This window comes from Oncorhynchus tshawytscha, linkage group LG11, assembly GCF_018296145.1.
Source record: "Oncorhynchus tshawytscha isolate Ot180627B linkage group LG11, Otsh_v2.0, whole genome shotgun sequence".
Lineage (NCBI taxonomy): Eukaryota > Metazoa > Chordata > Actinopteri > Salmoniformes > Salmonidae > Oncorhynchus > Oncorhynchus tshawytscha.
The window spans coordinates 54,041,481-54,061,457 of NC_056439.1; the positions used below are offsets into that span (position 1 = coordinate 54,041,481).

Here is a 19,977-nt window from a genome sequence, read left to right on the forward strand (position 1 = left end):
TGACATAGTAGCCCACTAGTTCAATAACAACTTCCATACCACACACACACACACACACACACACACACACACACACACACACACACACACACACACACACACCCCCAGGTGTCCAGGTAGTTTGTTGGTGAGGTAATGTCCCAGACAGGACCCTGATCAGAGAGTGAGGGGTTATATTAAGGAAAGAGGCACTCAGATTGACACACAAGGCACAACTTACTTTTGTAAAGAAGCCCTTGAAGAATGTCCTGTCCTGTTGTGGGGCAGGTAAAGGGGAGGGGGGAGGGGCGACAACACGGACAATGTTACCGATGACTGAGGAGGGCTACCGAGTGTCCAGGTGTGTGTGATTTCTCTGTTTATGGGGGTGGGTGGGTGGAGGGGGGGGCTTGTAGGAGTTGAAGCTTGTTTAGGAGTGAGTCAGTGGAGAGATGGATGGATGAGGAGGCCAAGGTTGACGTTTGGTTAGTAGTGAGTCAGTGGAGAGATGGATGGATGAGGAGGCCAAGGTTGACGTTTGGTTAGGAGTGAGTCAGTGGAGAGATGGATGGATGAGGAGGCAAAGGTTGACGTTTGGTTAGGAGTGAGTCAGTGGAGAGATGGATGGATGAGGAAGCCAAGGTTGACGTTTGGTTAGGAGTGAGTCAGTGGAGAGATTGATGGATGAGGAGGCCAAGGTGGACGTTTGGTTAAGAAGAAGAATAAACATTTTGTTTTTGAGATGATAGTTTCCGGATTCGACCATATTAATGACCTAAGGCTCGTATTTCTGTGTGTTATTATGTTATAACTAAGTCTATGATTTGATAGAGCAGTCTGACTGAGCGGTGGTAGGCAACAGCAGGCTCGTAAGCATTCATTCAAACAGCACTTTCGTGCGTTTTCCAGCAGCTCTGCTGTTTATGACTTCAAGCCTATCAACTCCCGAGATGAGGCTGGTGTAACGATGTGAAATGGCTGGCTAGTTAGCGCGCGCTAATAGCGTTTCAAACGTCACTCGCTCTGAGCCTTGGAGTGGTTGTTCCCATTGCCCTGCATGGGTAACGCTGCTTCGATGGTGGCTGTTGTCGTTGTGTTCCTGGTTCGAGCCCAGGGAGGAGCGAGGAGAGGGACGGAAGCTATACTGTTACACTGGCAATACTATAGTGCCTATAAGAACATCCAATAGGCAAAGGTATATGAAATACAAATGGTATAGAGAGAAATAGTCCTATAACTACTATATTAACTACAACCTAAAACTTCTTACCTGGGAATATTGAAGTCTCATGTTAAAAGGAACCACCAACTTTCATATGTTCTCATGTTCTGAGCAAGGAACTGAAACGTTATCTTTCTTACATAGCACATATTGCACTTTTACTTTCTTATCCAACACTTTGTTTTTGCATTATTTAAACCAAATTGAACATTTTTCATTATTTATTTGAGGCTAAATTGATTTTATTGATGTATTATATTAAGTTAAAAATAATTGTCATTCAAATCAGCCGCTTAATCGGTATCGGCTTTTTTAGTCCTCCAATAATCGGTATCGGCGTTGAAAAATCATAATCGGTCGACCTCTAGTTAAGACCATCATTCACAGCCATATACAGGAGAACGATCGCCTTGCGGCGAGGATACCTGTGCTGCAAGCCCAGCTTCAGAAGCAATCGTTAGGTAATTTCTCATGGCTTCTGGAGGCACGGCCCCTGCAGCCGGACAACTTTCTCATGGCTTCTGGAGGGAAATGCTGTCGGAATGCTCAACCGGTGTCGCTCATTCAGCCGACAGAAACTTTACAACCGGTTCTCCCCATTATGCATCTAGTCGGAGTCAGAGGCCGAGCCTTCTCTGGTCTCTGCTCCTCCCGTTACGGGGTCTGAGATGCTGAAGCCTCCCACCATTAGCTCTGACAAATTGAAAACCCCTAGTCATTGGCGACTCCATTACCCGCAGTATTAGACTTAAAACGAATCATCCAGCGATCATACACTGTTTACCAGGGGGCAGGGCTGCCGACGTTAAGGCTAATCTGAAGATGGTGCTGGCTACGGCTAAAACTGGCGAGTGTAGAGAGTATAGAGATATTGTTATCCACGTCGGCACCAACGATGTTAGGATGAAACAGTCAGAGGTCACCAAACGCAACATAGCTTCAGCGTGTAAATCAGCTAGAAAGATGTGTCGGCATCGAGTAATTGTCTCTGGCCCCCACCCAGTTAGGGGGATTGATTAACTCCACAGCAGAGTCTCACAACTCAATCGCTGGTTGAAAACTGTTTTCTGCCCCTCCCAAAAGATAGAATTTGTAGATAATTGGCCCTCTTTCTGGGACTCACCCACAAACAGGACCAAGCCTGGCCTGCTGAGGAGTGACGGACTGCATCCTAGCTGTAGGGGTGCTCTCATCTTATCTACCAACATAGACAGGGCTCTAACTCCTCTAGCTCCACAATGAAATAGGGTGCAGGCCAGGCAGCAGGCTGTTAGCCAGCCTGCCAGCATAGTGGAGTCTGCCACTAGCACAGTCAGAGTAGTCAGCTCAGCTATCCCCATTGAGACCGTGTCTGTGCCTCGATCTAGGTTGGGCAAAACTAAACATGGCGGTGTTCGCCTTAGCAATCTCACTAGGATAAAGACCACCTCCATTCCTGTCATTATTGAAAGAGATCATGATACCTCACATCTCAAAATAGGGCTACTTAATGTTAGATCCCTCACTTCCAAGGCAGTTATAGTCAATGAACTAAAATTTATGATGATAATTTATGATGTCAATTTACCACAAAAAAAAGACATTTGCGCCTTTTGAGCTTCTAGTCATGAAATCTATGCAGCCTACTCAATCACTTTTTATAGCTACTGTTTACAGGCCTCCTGGGCCATATACAGCGTTCCTCACTGAGTTCCCTGAATTCCTATCGGACCTTGTAGTCATGGCAGATAATATTCAACATTTTGGTGACGTTAATATTCACATGGAGAAGTCCACAGACCCACTCCAAAAGGCTCCACATCATTGACTCAGTGGGTTTTGTCCAACATGTCTCTGGACCCACTCACTGCCACAGTCATACGCTGGACCTAGTTTTGTCCCGTGGAATAATTATTGTGGATCTTAATGTTTTTCCTCATAATCCTGGACTATCTGACCACCATTTTATTACGTTTGCAATTGCAACAAATAATCTGCTCAGACCCCAACCAAGGAGCATCAAAAGCTGTGCTATAAATTCTCAGACATCCCAAAGATTCCTTGTTGCCCTTCCAGACTCTCTCCACCTACCCAAGGATGTCAGAGTACAAAAATCAGTTAACCACCTAACTGAGGAACTCAATGTAACCTTGCGTAATATCAAATCAAATCAAAATCAAATCAAATTTATTTATATAGCCCTTCGTACATCAGCTGATATCTCAAAGTGCTGTACAGAAACCCAGCCTAAAACCCCAAACAGCAAGCAATGCAGGTGTAGAAGCACGTAATACCCTAGATGCAGTCGCACCCCTAAAAACAAAAAAACATTAGTCATAAGAAACTAGCTCCCTCCTATACAGAAAATACCCGAGCTCTGAAGAAAGCTTCCAGAAAAGTGGAACGGAAATGGCGCCACACCAAACTGGAAGTCTTCCGATTAGCTTGGAAAGACAGTACCGTGCAGTACCGAAGAGCCCTTACTGCTGCTCGATCATCCTATTTTTCTAACTTAATTGAGGAAAATAAGAACAATCCGAAATTCCTTTTTGTTACTGTCGCAAAGCTAACTAAAAAGAAGCATTCCCCAAGAGAGGGTGGCTTTCACTTCAGCAGTAATACATTCATAAACTTCTTTGACAAAAATATCATTAGAAAGCAAATTATGGACTCCTCTTTAAATATGCGTATTTCTCCAAAGCTCAGTTGTCCTGAGTCTGCACAACTCTGCCAGGACCTAGGATCAAGAGAGACGCTCAAGTGTTTTAGTACTATATCGCTTGACACAATGATGAAAATAATCATGGCCTCTAAACCTTCAAGCTGCATACTGGACCCTATTCCAACTAAACTACTGAAATAGCTGCTTCCTGTGCTTGGCCCTCCTATGTTGAACATAATAAACGGCTCTCTATCCACCGGATGTGTACCAAACTCACTAAAAGTGGCAGTAATAAAGCCTCTCTTGAAAAAGCCAAACCTTGACCCAGAAAATATTTTTTCAACTATCGGCCTGTTGAAACTTCCATTCCTCTCAAAATGTTTAGAAAAGGCTGTTGCGCAGCAACTCACTGCCTTCCTGAAGACAAACAATGTATACGAAATGCTTCAGTCTGGTTTTAGACCCCATCATAGCACTGAGACTGCACTTGTGAAGGTGGTAAATGACCTTTTAATGGCATCAGACCGAGGCTCTGCATCTGTCCTCGTGCTCCTAGACCTTAGTGCTGCTTTTGATACCATCGATCACCACATTCTTTTGGAGAGATTGGAAACCCAAATTGGTCTACACGGACAAGTTCTAGCCTGGTTTAGATCGTATCTGTCTGAAAGATATCAGTTTGTCTCTGTGGATGGTTTGTCCTCTGACAAATCAACTGTAAATTTCGGTGTTCCTCAAGGTTCCGTTTTAGGACCACTATTGTTTTCACTATATGTTTAGCTCTTGGTGATGTCATTCAGAAACATAATGCAAACTTTCACTGCTATGTGGACGATACACAGCTGTACATTTTGATGAAACATGGTGAAGCCCCAAAATTGCCCTCGCTGGAAGCCTGTGTTTCAGACATAAGGAAGTGGATGGCTGCAAACTTTTTACTTTTAAACTCGGACAAAACAGAGATGCTTGTTCTAGGTCCCAAGAAACAAAGAGATCTTCTGTTGAATCTGACAATTAGTCTTGATGGTTGTACAGTCGTCTCAAATAAAACTGTGAAGGACCTCGGCGTTACTCTGGACCCTGATCTCTCTTCTGAAGAACATATGAATATTCTCTGCCTCTAACCCTATTACAGGGGCTGAGTCACTGGCTTACTGGGGCTCTCTCATGCCGTCCCTAGGAGGTGCGTCACTTGAGTGGGTTGAGTCACTGACGTGGTCTTCCTGTCTGGGTTGGCGCCCCCCCTTGGGTTGTGCCACGGCGGAGATATTTGTGTGCTATACTCTGCCTTGTCTCAGGATGGTAAGTTGGTGGTTGAAGATATCCTTCTAGAGGTGTGGGGCTGTGCTTTGGGGTTATATCCTGCCTGTTTGGCCCTGTCCGGGGGTATCGGCGGCACAGTGTCTCCCGACCCCTCCTGTCTCAGCCTCCAGTATTTATGCTGCAGGAGTTTATGTGTCGGGGGGCTAAGGTGAGTCTGTTATATCTGGAGTATTTCTCCTGTCTTATCCGGTGTCCTGTGTGAATTTAAGCATGCTCTCTCTAATTCTCTCTCTCTCTCTCTCTCTCTCTCGGAGGACCTGAGCCCTAGGACCATGCCTCAGGACTACCTGGCATGATGACTCCTTGCTGTCCCCAGTCCACCTGGCCGTGCTGAATTTCTGTACAGCTATCAGATGATGTAAGAAGGGCTTTATAAATACATTTGATTTGATTTGACGTGCAGGCCAGAGCAGGACGTGCAGGACAGAGCAGGACGTGCAGGACAGAGCAGGATGTGAGGACAGAGCAGGACGTGAGGACAGAGCAGGACGTGAGAACAGAGCAGGACGTGAGGACAGAGCAGGACGTGAGGACAGAGCAGGACGTGAGGACAGAGCAGGACAGAGCAGGACGTGAGGACAGAGCAGGACGTGAGACAGAGCAGGACGTGAGACAGAGCAGGACGTGAGACAGAGCAGGACGTGAGGACAGAGCAGGACGTGAGGACAGAGCAGGACGTGAGGACAGAGCAGGACGTGAGAACAGAGCAGGATGTGAGGACAGAGCAGGACGTGAGAACAGAGCAGGATGTGAGGACAGAGCAGGACGTGAGGACAGAGCAGGACAGAGCAGGATGTGAGGACAGAGCAGGATGTGAGGACAGAGCAGGACGTGAGGACAGAGCAGGACGTGAGGACAGAGCAGGACGTGAGGACAGAGCAGGACGTGAGGACAGAGCAGGACGTGAGACAGAGCAGGACGTGAGGACAGAGCAGGACGTGAGGACAGAGCAGGACGTGAGGACAGAGCAGGACGTGAGGACAGAGCAGGACGTGAGGACAGAGCAGGACGTGAGGACAGAGCAGGATGTGAGGACAGAGCAGGACAGAGCAGGATGTGAGACAGAGCAGGACGTGAGGACAGAGCAGGACGTGAGACAGAGCAGGGACGTGAGGACAGAGCAGGACGTGAGGACAGAGCAGGACGTGAGACAGAGCAGGATGTGAGGACAGAGCAGGATGTGAGGACAGAGCAGGACAGAGCAGGATGTGAGGACAGAGCAGGACAGAGCAGGACGTGAGGACAGAGCAGGACGTGAGGACAGAGCAGGACGTGAGGACAGAGCAGGACGTGAGGACAAAGCAGGACAGAGCAGGATGTGAGGACAGAGCAGGACGTGAGGACAGAGCAGGACGTGAGAACAGAGCAGGACGTGAGACAGAGCAGGATGTGAGGACAGAGCAGGATGTGAGGACAGAGCAGGACGTGAGGACAGAGCAGGACGTGAGGACAGAGCAGGACGTGAGGACAGAGCAGGACGTGAGGACAGAGCAGGACGTGAGGACAGAGCAGTATGTGAGAACAGAGCAGTATGTGAGGACAGAGCAGGAAGTGAGGACAGAGCAGGACGTGAGGACAGAGCAGGACGTGAGGACAGAGCAGGACGTGAGGACAGAGCAGGACGTGAGGACAGAGCAGGATGTGAGGACAGAGCAGGACAGAGCAGGACGTGAGGACAGAGCAGGACGTGAGGACAGAGCAGGATGTGAGGACAGAGCAGGACGTGAGGACAAAGCAGGACAGAGCAGGATGTGAGGACAGAGCAGGACGTGAGACAGAGCAGGACGTGAGGACAGAGCAGGACGTGAGGACAGAGCAGGACGTGAGGACAGAGCAGGACGTGAGGACAGAGCAGGATGTGAGGACAGAGCAGGACGTGAGGACAGAGCAGGACGTGAGGACAGAGCAGGACGTGAGGACAGAGCAGGACGTGAGGACAGAGCAGGACGTGAGACAGAGCAGGATGTGAGGACATAGCAGGACGTGAGAACAGAGCAGAATGTGAGGACAGAGCAGGACGTGAGGACAGAGCAGGACGTGAGGACAGAGCAGGACGTGAGGACAGAGCAGGATGTGAGAACAGAGCAGGATGTGAGGACAGAGCAGGACGTTCTCTCTCCCTCTGGAAGTAGGGACATATTCCTGCCTTGGGAATATGGAAGTGTCTGCATGTTATATGTACTATGTAATATAGCAGCCATTGTTAGAGCAGCATCTCTATACTGTTCTTCCTAGTTCTGAAAGTCTTTTCTACTGCATCTATAGTATATATTATATGTATATATACAGTACCCGTCACACGTTTTGATACACCTACTCATCTTTCTTTCTTTCTTATTATTTTCTACAATGTAGAATAATAGCGAAGATGTCAAAACTATGAAACACCACCTATGGAATCATGTAGTAACCAAAAAAAGTGTTAAACACATCCAAATATATTTTATATGTGACCCTTTGCCTTGATGACAGCTTTGCTCTTGGCCTTGAATGTTGTACCCCACTTAATCTGTGTTGTCTAGATTGTCCATCTGTGTTGTCTAGATTGTCCATCTGTGTTGTCTAGATTGTCCATCTGTGTTGTCTAGGTTGTCCATCTGTGTTGTCTAGATTGTCCATCTGTGTTGTCTAGGATGTCCATCTGTGTTGTCTAGATTGTCCATCTGTGTTGTCTAGGATGTCCATCTGTGTTGTCTAGATTGTCCATCTGTGTTGTCTAGATTGTCCATCTGTGTTGTCTAGATTGTCCATCTGTGTTGCCTAGATTGTCCATCTGTGTTGTCTAGATTGTCCATCTGTGTTGTCTAGATTGTCCATCTGTGTGTGTCTAGATTGTCCATCTGTGTTGTCTAGGATGTCCATCTGTGTTGTCTAGATTGTCCATCTGTGTTGTCTAGATTGTCCATCTGTGTTGTCTAGGATGTCCATCTGTGTTGTCTAGATTGTCAATCTGTGTTGTCTAGATTGTCCCTCGGTGTTGTCTAGATTGTCAATCTGTGTTGTCTAGATTGTCCATCTGTGTTGTCTAGATTGTCCATCTGTGTTGTCTAGATTGTCAATCTGTGTTGTCTAGATTGTCCATCTGTGTTGTCTAGATTGTCCATCTGTGTTGTCTAGATTGTCCATCTGTGTTGTCTAGGATGTCCATCTGTGTTGTCTAGGATGTCCATCTGTGTTGTCTAGATTGTCCATCTGTGTTGTCTAGATTGTCCATCTGTGTTGTCTAGATTGTCCATCTGTGTTGTCTAGGATGTCCATCTGTGTTGTCTAGATTGTCCATCTGTGTTGTCTAGATTGTCCATCTGTGTTGTCTAGATTGTCCATCTGTGCTGTCTAGATTGTTCATCTGTGCTGTCTAGATTGTCCATCCGTGTTGTCTAGATTGTCCATCCGTGTTGTCTAGATTGTCCATCCGTGTTGTCTAGATTGTCCATCTGTGGATGCTCTCAGATGGACATACTATCTGCTAATAAGCAACTGCTTAATAAGGTTATGGTTTGGGCTAGGTTTAGATTTAGAATAAGCATTAGGGTAAGGATTAAGGTTAGGATTAGGATAAGGGTTAAGCGTAGGATAAGGGTTAAGGTTAGGATAAGGGTTAAGGTTAAGTTTAGGAAAAGGTTTAAGGTTAAGTTTAGGTTTAGGATAAGGGTTAAGGTTAGGGTTAGAAAGGTTTAGGATAAGGGTTAAGGTTAGGATAAGGGTTAGGATAAGGGTTAGAAAGGTTTAGGATAAGGGTTAAGGTTAAGTTTGGGGTTAGGATAAGGGTTAAGGTTAGGATAAGGGTCAAGGTTAGGCTTATGATAAGGTTTAGGATAAGTGTTAAGGTTAGGATAAGGGTTAAGGTTAAGTTTGGGGTTAGGATAAGGGTTAAGGTTAGGATAAGGGTTAAGGTTAAGTTTGGGGTTAGGATAAGGGTTAAGGTTAGGATAAGGGTTAAGGTTAAGTTTGGGGTTAGGATAAGGGTTAAGGTTAGGGTCTAATGAATTTATTAAATTGACTGATTTCCTTATATGAACCATCTCAGTAAAATCTTTTAATTTGATGCGTTTATATTGCTATTCTGTACAGATAGTTGAAATGCTACTGGTGGTCTGTAGAGCATCCACAGATGGACTATCCAGATGGACTATCCAGATGGAATATCCAGACTACTATCCTGGTGGACTATCCAGGTGGACTATCCAGATGGACTATCCAGATGGACTATCCAGGTGGACTATCCAGGTGGACTATCCAGATGGACTATCCAGGTGGACTATCCAGGTGGACTATCCAGATGGACTATCCAGATGGACTATCCAGATGGACTATCCAGGTGGACTATCCAGGTGGACTATCCAGGTGGACTATCCAGATGGACTATCCAGATGGACTATCCAGGTGGACTATCCAGATGGACTATCCAGATGGACTATCCAGGTGGACTATCCAGGTGGACTATCCAGATGGACTATCCAGGTGGACAATCCAGGTGGACTATCCAGATGGACTATCCCGGTGGACTATCCAGATGGACTATCCAGATGGACTATCCAGGTGGACTATCCAGATGGACTATCCAGGTGGACTACCCAGATGGACTATCCAAATAAAGTGCTTTCCGAATGTTGCTTGAACTCCTCCGGCACGGCAACAGGAAGTACATAGACAGGCTAGCGTCAGCTGGGCAGTCTGTCTATCTGCCCTGTGCTCAGTGAACTAGGCTGAGCTTGACAGACAGACGGAGGGAGGGTCTGGACCTGGAGAGCCAGACTGAAGGGTACAACAGGATACGGGGTGGAGTGAGTATCAGTGTTTAACACATTGCTCCTGTGTACATTCAGAGCCAGGCGTCAGACTGGGGAATAAACGCGTCAGATCTACGGGAAACACAAGTACGCCGCATGATGAAAGATGAGGAAAACTACCGTGATGGAGGAAACTGTTAGGGGTCAGGATGGACAGAGTGGAGTAGAGGCGGAAGGGAGAGGACGAGCCCACAGGCCTGTTAGGGGTCAGGATGGACAGAGTGGAGTAGAGGGGGAAGGGAGAGGACGAGCCCACAGGCTCAGAATGGACAGAGTGGAGTAGAGGGGGAAGGGAGAGGACGAGCCCACAGGCTCAGAATGGACAGAGTGGAGTAGAGGGGGAAGGGAGAGGACGAGCCCACAGGCCTGTTAGGGGTCAGGATGGACAGAGTGGAGTAGAGAGGGGGAAGAGAGAGGACGAGCCCACAGGCTCAGAATGGACAGAGTGGAGTAGAGGGGGAAGGGAGAGGACGAGCCCACAGGCTCAGAATGGACAGAGTGGAGTAGAGGGGGAAGAGAGAGGACGAGCCCACAGGCCTGTTAGGTGTCAGAATGGACAGAGTGGAGTAGAGGGGGAAGAGAGAGGACGAGCCCACAGGCCTGTTAGGTGTCAGATTGGACAGAGTGGAGTAGAGGGGAAGAGAGAGGACGAGCCCACATGCCTGTTAGGTGTCAGGATGGACAGAGTGGAGTAGAGAGGGGGAAGGGAGAGGACGAGCCCACAGGCCTGTTAGGTGTCAGGATGGACAGAGTGGAGTAGATGGGGGAAGGGAGAGGACGAGCCCACAGGCCTGTTAGGTGTCAGAATGGACAGAGTGGAGTAGAGAGGGGAAGAGAGAGGACGAGCCCACAGGCCTGTTAGGTGTCAGAATGGACAGAGTGGAGTAGAGGGGAAAGGGAGAGGACGAGCCCACAGGCTCAGAATGGACAGAGTGGAGTAGAGGGGGAAGAGAGAGGACGAGCCCACAGGCCTGTTAGGTGTCAGAATGGACAGAGTGGAGTAGAGGGGGAAGAGAGAGGACGAGCCCACAGGCCTGTTAGGTGTCAGAATGGACAGAGTGAAGTAGAGGGGGAAGGGAGAGGACGAGCCCACATGCCTGTTAGGTGTCAGGATGGACAGAGTGGAGTAGAGAGGGGGAAGGGAGAGGACGAGCCCACAGGCCTGTTAGGTGTCAGGATGGACAGAGTGGAGTAGATGGGGGAAGGGAGAGGACGAGCCCACAGGCCTGTTAGGTGTCAGAATGGACAGAGTGGAGTAGAGGGGAAGAGAGAGGACGAGCCCACAGGCCTGTTAGGTGTCAGAATGGACAGAGTGGAGTAGAGGGGGAAGGGAGAGGACGAGCCCACAGGCCTGTTAGGTGTCAGAATGGACAGAGTGGAGTAGAGGGGGAAGAGAGAGGACGAGCCCACAGGCCTGTTAGGTGTCAGGATGGACACAGTGGAGTAGAGGGGGAAGGGAGAGGACGAGCCCACAGGCTCAGAATGGACAGAGTGGAGTAGAGGGGAAGGGAGAGGACGAGCCCACAGGCTCAGAATGGACAGAGTGGAGTAGAGGGGGAAGAGAGAGGACGAGCCCACAGGCCTGTTAGGTGTCAGAATGGACAGAGTGGAGTAGAGGGGGAAGAGAGAGGACGAGCCCACAGGCCTGTTAGGTGTCAGAATGGACAGAGTGGAGTAGAGGGGGAAGGGAGAGGACGAGCCCACAGGCCTGTTAGGTGTCAGTATGGACAGAGTGGAGTAGAGAGGGGGAAGGGAGAGGACGAGCCCACAGGCCTGTTAGGGGTCAGAATGGACAGAGTGGAGTAGAGAGGGGAAGGGAGAGGACGAGCCCACAGGCTCAGAATGGACAGAGTGGAGTAGAGGGGGAAGGGAGAGGACGAGCCCACAGGCCTGTTAGGTGTCAGGATGGACAGAGTGGAGTAGAGAGGGGGAAGGGAGAGGACGAGCCCACAAGCCTGTTAGGTGTCAGAATGGACAGAGTGGAGTAGAGAGGGGGAAGGGAGAGGACGAGCCCACAGGCCTGTTAGGTGTCAGAATGGACAGAGTGGAGCAGAGAGGGGGAAGGGAGAGGACGAGCCCACAGGCTCAGAATGGACAGAGTGGAGTAGAGGGGAAGGGAGAGGATGAGCCCACAGGCTCAGAATGGACAGAGTGGAGTAGAGAGGGGGAAGGAGAGGACGAGCCCACAGGCCTGTTAGGTGTCAGAATGGACAGAGTGGAGCAGAGAGGGGGAAGGGAGAGAACGAGCCCACAGGCTCAGAATGGACAGAGTGGAGTAGAGAGGGGAAGGGAGAGGACGAGCCCACAGGCCTGTTCGGTGTCAGAATGGACGGAGTGGAGTAGAGAGGGGGAAGGGAGAGGACGAGCCCACAGGCCTGTTATAGATGTCAGAATGGACAGAGTGGAGTAGAGAGGGGGAAGGGAGAGGACAAGCCCACAGGCTCAGAATGGACAGAGTGGAGTAGAGGGGGAAGGGAGAGGACGAGACCACAAGCCTGTTAGGGGTCAGAATGGACAGAGTGGAGTAGAGAGGGGGAAGGGAGAGGACGAGCCCACAGGCCTGTTAGGTGTCAGAATGGACAGAGTGGAGTAGAGAGGGGGAAGGGAGAGGACGAGCCCACAGGCTCAGAATGGACAGAGTGGAGTAGAGGGGGAAGGGAGAGGACGAGCCCACAGGCCTGTTAGGGGTCAGAATGGACAGAGTGGAGTAGAGAGGGGGAAGGGAGAGGACGAGCCTACAGGCCTGTTAGGTGTCAGAATGGAAAGAGTGGAGTAGAGGGGGAAGGGAGAGGACGAGCCCACAGGCCTGTTAGGGGTCAGAATGGACAGAGTGGAGTAGAGAGGGGGAAGGGAGAGGACGAGCCCACAGGCCTGTAGTCGGGTGATTAGTGAAACAGACTGTCCAGCGACTAGACTACATAGTGAGACAGAGAGAGGTCTACCTACCGTCTTGAGACGCTTCACAGCCCCCTCACAGATATGCATTCCTCTGGACTCCTCCACCTCTACATGGCCCAGGTACTAGAGACAGAGAGGGAGACAGGAGAGAGAGAGAGAACAGAGTTAGTTAGGTACTAGAGACAGAGAGGGAGACAGGAGAGAGAGAGAACAAAGTTAGTGAGGTACTAGAGACAGAGAGGGAGACAGGAGAGAGAGAGAACAGAGTTAGTGAGGTACTAGAGACAGAGAGGGAGACAGGAGAGAGAACAGAGTTAGTGAGGTACTAGAGACAGAGAGGGAGACAGGAGAGAGAACAGAGTTAGTGAGGTAATAGAGACAGAGAGAGAGACAGAGAGAGAGAGAACAGAGTTAGTGAGGTACTAGAGACAGAGAGGGAGACAGGAGAGAGAACAGAGTTAGTGAGGTACTAGAGACAGAGAGGGAGACAGGAGAGAGAACAGAGTTAGTGAGGTACTAGAGACAGAGAGGGAGACAGGAGAGAGAACAGAGTTAGTGAGGTACTAGAGACAGAGAGGGAGACAGGAGAGAGAGAGAACAGAGTTAGTGAGGTACTAGAGACAGAGAGGGAGACAGGAGAGAGAGAGAACAGGGTTAGTGAGGTACTAGAGACAGAGAGAACAGAGTTAGTGAGGTACTAGAGACAGAGAGAGAGACAGGAGAGAGAACAGAGTTAGTGAGGTAATAGAGACAGAGAGAGAGACAGGAGAGAGAACAGAGTTAGTGAGGTAATAGAGACAGAGAGGGAGACAGGAGAGAGAACAGAGTTAGTGAGGTAATAGAGACAGAGAAAGAGACAGGAGAGAGAGAGAACAGAGTTAGTGAGGTACTAGAGACAGAGAGGGAGACAGGAGAGAGAGAACAGAGTTAGTGAGGTACTAGAGACAGAGAGGGAGACAGGAGAGAGAGAACAGAGTTAGTGAGGTACTAGAGACAGAGAGGGAGACAGGAGAGAGAGAGAACAGAGTTAGTGAGGTACTAGAGACAGAGAGGGAGAGACAGGAGAGAGAGAGAACAGAGTTAGTGAGGTACTAGAGACAGAGAGGGAGACAGGAGAGAGAACAGAGTTAGTGAGGTACTAAAGACAGAGAGGGAGACAGGAGAGAGAGAGAACAGAGTTAGTGAGGTACTAGAGACAGAGAGGAGACAGGAGAGAGAGAGAACAGAGTTAGTGAGGTACTAGAGACAGAGAGGGAGACAGGAGAGAGAGAGAACAGAGTTAGTGAGGTACTAGAGACAGAGAGGGAGACAGGAGAGAGAGAGAACAGAGTTAGTGAGGTACTAGAGACAGAGAGAACAGAGTTAGTGAGGTACTAGAGACAGAGAGAGACAGGAGAGAGAGAGAACAGAGTTAGTGAGGTACTAGAGACAGAGAGAGACAGGAGAGAGAACAGAGTTAGTGAGGTACTAAAGACAGAGAGGGAGACAGGAGAGAGAGAGAGAACAGAGTTAGTGAGGTACTAGAGACAGAGAGAGAGACAGGAGAGAGAACAGAGTTAGTGAGGTACTAGAGACAGAGAGGGAGACAGGAGAGAGAACAGAGTTAGTGAGGTACTAGAGACAGAGAGGGAGACAGGAGAGAGAACAGAGTTAGTGAGGTAATAGAGACAGAGAAAGAGACAGGAGAGAGAGAACAGAGTTAGTGAGGTAATAGAGACAGAGAAAGAGACAGGAGAGAGAGAGAACAGAGTTAGTGAGGTACTAGAGACAGAGAGAGAGACAGGAGAGAGAGAGAACAGAGTTAGTGAGGTACTAGAGACAGAGAGGGAGACAGGAGAGAGAGAGAGAACAGAGTTAGTGAGGTACTAGAGACAGAGAGAGAGAGACAGGAGAGAGAACAGAGTTAGTGAGGTACTAGAGACAGAGAGGGAGACAGGAGAGAGAACAGAGTTAGTGAGGTACTAGAGACAGAGAGGGAGACAGGAGAGAGAACAGAGTTAGTGAGGTACTAGAGACAGAGAGGGAGACAGGAGAGAGAACAGAGTTAGTGAGGTACTAGAGACAGAGAGGAGACAGAGAGAGAGAGAACAGAGTTAGTGAGGTACTAGAGACAGAGAGGGAGACAGGAGAGAGAGAGAACAGAGTTAGTGAGGTACTAGAGACAGAGAGAGAGACAGGAGAGAGAACAGAGTTAGTGAGGTACTAGAGACAGAGAGGGAGACAGGAGAGAGAACAGAGTTAGTGAGGTACTAGAGACAGAGAGGGAGACAGGAGAGAGAGAGAACAGAGTTAGTGAGGTACTAGAGACAGAGAGGGAGACAGGAGAGAGAGAGAACAGAGTTAGTGAGGTACTAGAGACAGAGAGGGAGACAGGAGAGAGAACAGAGTTAGTGAGGTACTAGAGACAGAGAGAGAGACAGGAGAGAGAACAGAGTTAGTGAGGTACTAGAGACAGAGAGGGAGACAGGAGAGAGAACAGAGTTAGTGAGGTACTAGAGACAGAGAGGGAGACAGGAGAGAGAACAGAGTTAGTGAGGTACTAGAGACAGAGAGGGAGACAGGAGAGAGAACAGAGTTAGTGAGGTAATAGAGACAGAGAAAGAGACAGGAGAGAGAGAGAACAGAGTTAGTGAGGTACTAGAGACAGAGAGGGAGACAGGAGAGAGAGAACAGAGTTAGTGAGGTACTAGAGACAGAGAGGGAGACAGGAGAGAGAGAGAACAGAGTTAGTGAGGTACTAGAGACAGAGAGGGAGACAGGAGAGAGAGAGAACAGAGTTAGTGAGGTACTAGAGACAGAGAGGGAGAGACAGAGAGAGAGAGAACAGAGTTAGTGAGGTACTAGAGACAGAGAGGGAGACAGGAGAGAGAACAGAGTTAGTGAGGTACTAAAGACAGAGAGGGAGACAGGAGAGAGAGAGAACAGAGTTAGTGAGGTACTAGAGACAGAGAGGGAGACAGGAGAGAGAGAGAACAGAGTTAGTGAGGTACTAGAGACAGAGAGGGAGACAGGAGAGAGAGAGAACAGAGTTAGTGAGGTACTAGAGACAGAGAGGGAGACAGAGAGAGAGAGAACAGAGTTAGTGAGGTACTAGAGACAGAGAGAACAGAGTTAGTGAGGTACTAGAGACAGAGAGAGACAGGAGAGAGAGAGAACAGAGTTAGTGAGGTACTAGAGACAGAGAGAGAGACAGGAGAGAGAACAGAGTTAGTGAGGTACTAAAGACAGAGAGGGAGACAGGAGAGAGAGAGAACAGAGTTAGTGAGGTACTAGAGACAGAGAGAGAGACAGGAGAGAGAACAGAGTTAGTGAGGTACTAGAGACAGAGAGGGAGACAGGAGAGAGAACAGAGTTAGTGAGGTACTAGAGACAGAGAGGGAGACAGGAGAGAGAACAGAGTTAGTGAGGTAATAGACAGAGAGAGAGACAGGAGAGAGAGAGAACAGAGTTAGTGAGGTACTAGAGACAGAGAGGGAGACAGGAGAGAGAGAGAACAGAGTTAGTGAGGTACTAGAGACAGAGAGAGAGAGACAGGAGAGAGAACAGAGTTAGTGAGGTACTAGAGACAGAGAGGGAGACAGGAGAGAGAACAGAGTTAGTGAGGTACTAGAGACAGAGAGGGAGACAGGAGAGAGAACAGAGTTAGTGAGGTACTAGAGACAGAGAGGAGACAGGAGAGAGAACAGAGTTAGTGAGGTACTAGAGACAGAGAGGGAGACAGGAGAGAGAACAGAGTTAGTGAGGTACTAGAGACAGAGAGGAGACAGGAGAGAGAACAGAGTTAGTGAGGTACTAGAGACAGAGAGGGAGACAGGAGAGAGAACAGAGTTAGTGAGGTACTAGAGACAGAGAGGGAGACAGGAGAGAGAACAGAGTTAGTGAGGTAATAGAGACAGAGAGAGAGACAGGAGAGAGAGAGAACAGAGTTAGTGAGGTACTAGAGACAGAGAGGGAGACAGGAGAGAGAACAGAGTTAGTGAGGTACTAGAGACAGAGAGGGAGACAGGAGAGAGAACAGAGTTAGTGAGGTACTAGAGACAGAGAGGGAGACAGGAGAGAGAACAGAGTTAGTGAGGTACTAGAGACAGAGAGGGAGACAGGAGAGAGAGAGAACAGAGTTAGTGAGGTACTAGAGACAGAGAGGGAGACAGGAGAGAGAGAGAACAGAGTTAGTGAGGTACTAGAGACAGAGAGAGAGACAGGAGAGAGAACAGAGTTAGTGAGGTACTAGAGACAGAGAGGGAGACAGGAGAGAGAACAGAGTTAGTGAGGTACTAGAGACAGAGAGGGAGACAGGAGAGAGAACAGAGTTAGTGAGGTACTAGAGACAGAGAGGGAGACAGGAGAGAGAACAGAGTTAGTGAGGTAATAGAGACAGAGAAAGAGACAGGAGAGAGAGAGAACAGAGTTAGTGAGGTACTAGAGACAGAGAGGGAGACAGGAGAGAGAGAACAGAGTTAGTGAGGTACTAGAGACAGAGAGGAGACAGGAGAGAGAGAGAACAGAGTTAGTGAGGTACTAGAGACAGAGAGGGAGACAGGAGAGAGAGAGAACAGAGTTAGTGAGGTACTAGAGACAGAGAGGGAGACAGGAGAGAGAGAGAACAGAGTTAGTGAGGTACTAGAGACAGAGAGAACAGAGTTAGTGAGGTACTAGAGACAGAGAGGAGACAGGAGAGAGAGAGAACAGAGTTAGTGAGGTACTAGAGACAGAGAGGGAGACAGGAGAGAGAGAGAACAGAGTTAGTGAGGTACTAGAGACAGAGAGGAGACAGGAGAGAGAGAGAACAGAGTTAGTGAGGTACTAGAGACAGAGAGAGAGACAGGAGAGAGAACAGAGTTAGTGAGGTACTAAAGACAGAGAGGGAGACAGGAGAGAGAGAGAACAGAGTTAGTGAGGTACTAGAGACAGAGAGAGAGACAGGAGAGAGAACAGAGTTAGTGAGGTACTAGAGACAGAGAGGGAGACAGGAGAGAGAACAGAGTTAGTGAGGTACTAGAGACAGAGAGGGAGACAGGAGAGAGAACAGAGTTAGTGAGGTAATAGACAGAGAGAGAGACAGGAGAGAGAGAGAACAGAGTTAGTGAGGTACTAGAGACAGAGAGGGAGACAGAGAGAGAGAGAACAGAGTTAGTGAGGTACTAGAGACAGAGAGAGAGAGACAGGAGAGAGAACAGAGTTAGTGAGGTACTAGAGACAGAGAGGGAGACAGGAGAGAGAACAGAGTTAGTGAGGTACTAGAGACAGAGAGGGAGACAGGAGAGAGAACAGAGTTAGTGAGGTACTAGAGACAGAGAGGGAGACAGGAGAGAGAACAGAGTTAGTGAGGTACTAGAGACAGAGAGGGAGACAGGAGAGAGAACAGAGTTAGTGAGGTACTAGAGACAGAGAGGGAGACAGGAGAGAGAACAGAGTTAGTGAGGTAATAGAGACAGAGAGAGAGACAGGAGAGAGAGAGAACAGAGTTGGTGAGGTACTAGAGACAGAGAGGGAGACAGGAGAGAGAACAGAGTTAGTGAGGTACTAGAGACAGAGAGGGAGACAGGAGAGAGAGAGAACAGAGTTAGTGAGGTACTAGAGACAGAGAGGGAGACAGGAGAGAGAGAGAACAGAGTTAGTGAGGTACTAGAGACAGAGAGGGAGACAGGAGAGAGAGAGAACAGAGTTAGTGAGGTACTAGAGACAGAGAGGGAGACAGGAGAGAGAGAGAACAGAGTTAGTGAGGTACTAGAGACAGAGAGGGAGACAGGAGAGAGAGAGAACAGAGTTAGTGAGGTACTAGAGACAGAGAGGGAGACAGGAGAGAGAACAGAGTTAGTGAGGTAATAGAGACAGAGAGGGAGACAGGAGAGAGAGAGAACAGAGTTAGTGAGGTACTAGAGACAGAGAGGGAGACAGGAGAGAGAACAGAGTTAGTGAGGTACTAGAGACAGAGAGGAGACAGGAGAGAGAGAGAACAGAGTTAGTGAGGTACTAGAGACAGAGAGGGAGACAGGAGAGAGAGAGAACAGAGTTAGTGAGGTACTAGAGACAGAGAGGAGACAGGAGAGAGAGAGAACAGAGTTAGTGAGGTACTAGAGACAGAGAGGAGACAGGAGAGAGAGAGAACAGAGTTAGTGAGGTACTAGAGACAGAGAGGGAGACAGGAGAGAGAGAGAACAGAGTTAGTGAGGTACTAGAGACAGAGAGGGAGACAGGAGAGAGAGAGAACAGAGTTAGTGAGGTACTAGAGACAGAGAGGGAGAGACAGAGAGAGAGAGAACAGAGTTAGTGAGGTACTAGAGACAGAGAGAGAGACAGGAGAGAGAGAGAACAGAGTTAGTGAGGTACTAGAGACAGAGAGGAGACAGGAGAGAGAGAGAACAGAGTTAGTGAGGTACTAGAGACAGAGAGGGAGACAGGAGAGAGAACAGAGTTAGTGAGGTACTAGAGACAGAGAGAGAGACAGGAGAGAGAACAGAGTTAGTGAGGTAATAGAGACAGAGAGGGAGACAGGAGAGAGAGAGAACAGAGTTAGTGAGGTACTAGAGACAGAGAGGGAGACAGGAGAGAGAACAGAGTTAGTGAGGTAATAGAGACAGAGGGAGACAGGAGAGAGAGAGAACAGAGTTAGTGAGGTACTAGAGACAGAGAGGGAGACAGGAGAGAGAACAGAGTTAGTGAGGTACTAGAGACAGAGAGGGAGACAGGAGAGAGAACAGAGTTAGTGAGGTACTAGAGACAGAGAGGGAGACAGGAGAGAGAGAGAACAGAGTTAGTGAGGTACTAGAGACAGAGAGGGAGACAGGAGAGAGAACAGAGTTAGTGAGGTACTAGAGACAGAGAGGGAGACAGGAGAGAGAGAGCACAGAGTTAGTGAGGTACTAGAGACAGAGAGGGAGACAGGAGAGAGAGCGAGAGAACAGAGTTAGTGAGGTACTAGAGACAGAGAGGGAGACAGTAGAGAGAGAGAACAGAGTTAGTGAGGTACTAGAGACAGAGAGGGAGACAGGAGAGAGAGCGAGAGAACAGAGTTAGTGAGGTACTAGAGACAGAGAGAGAGACAGGAGAGAGAGAGAACAGAGTTAGTGAGGTACTAGAGACAGAGAGGGAGACAGGAGAGAGAGCGAGAGAACAGAGTTAGT

The 19,977-nt window shown here is 48.8% G+C and overlaps 1 protein-coding gene across 1 annotated transcript in view; it reads right to left on the reverse strand.

The window, feature by feature from the left end:
- The window catches only part of LOC121847759 (protein numb homolog), a 122,317-nt gene that overhangs the window by 25,404 nt on the left and 76,936 nt on the right, over positions 1-19,977 (reverse strand). Inside the window, 2 exon segments of the mRNA XM_042330368.1 lie at positions 221-253; positions 12,902-12,976. Coding sequence (XP_042186302.1) covers positions 221-253; positions 12,902-12,976 — 108 coding nt within the window.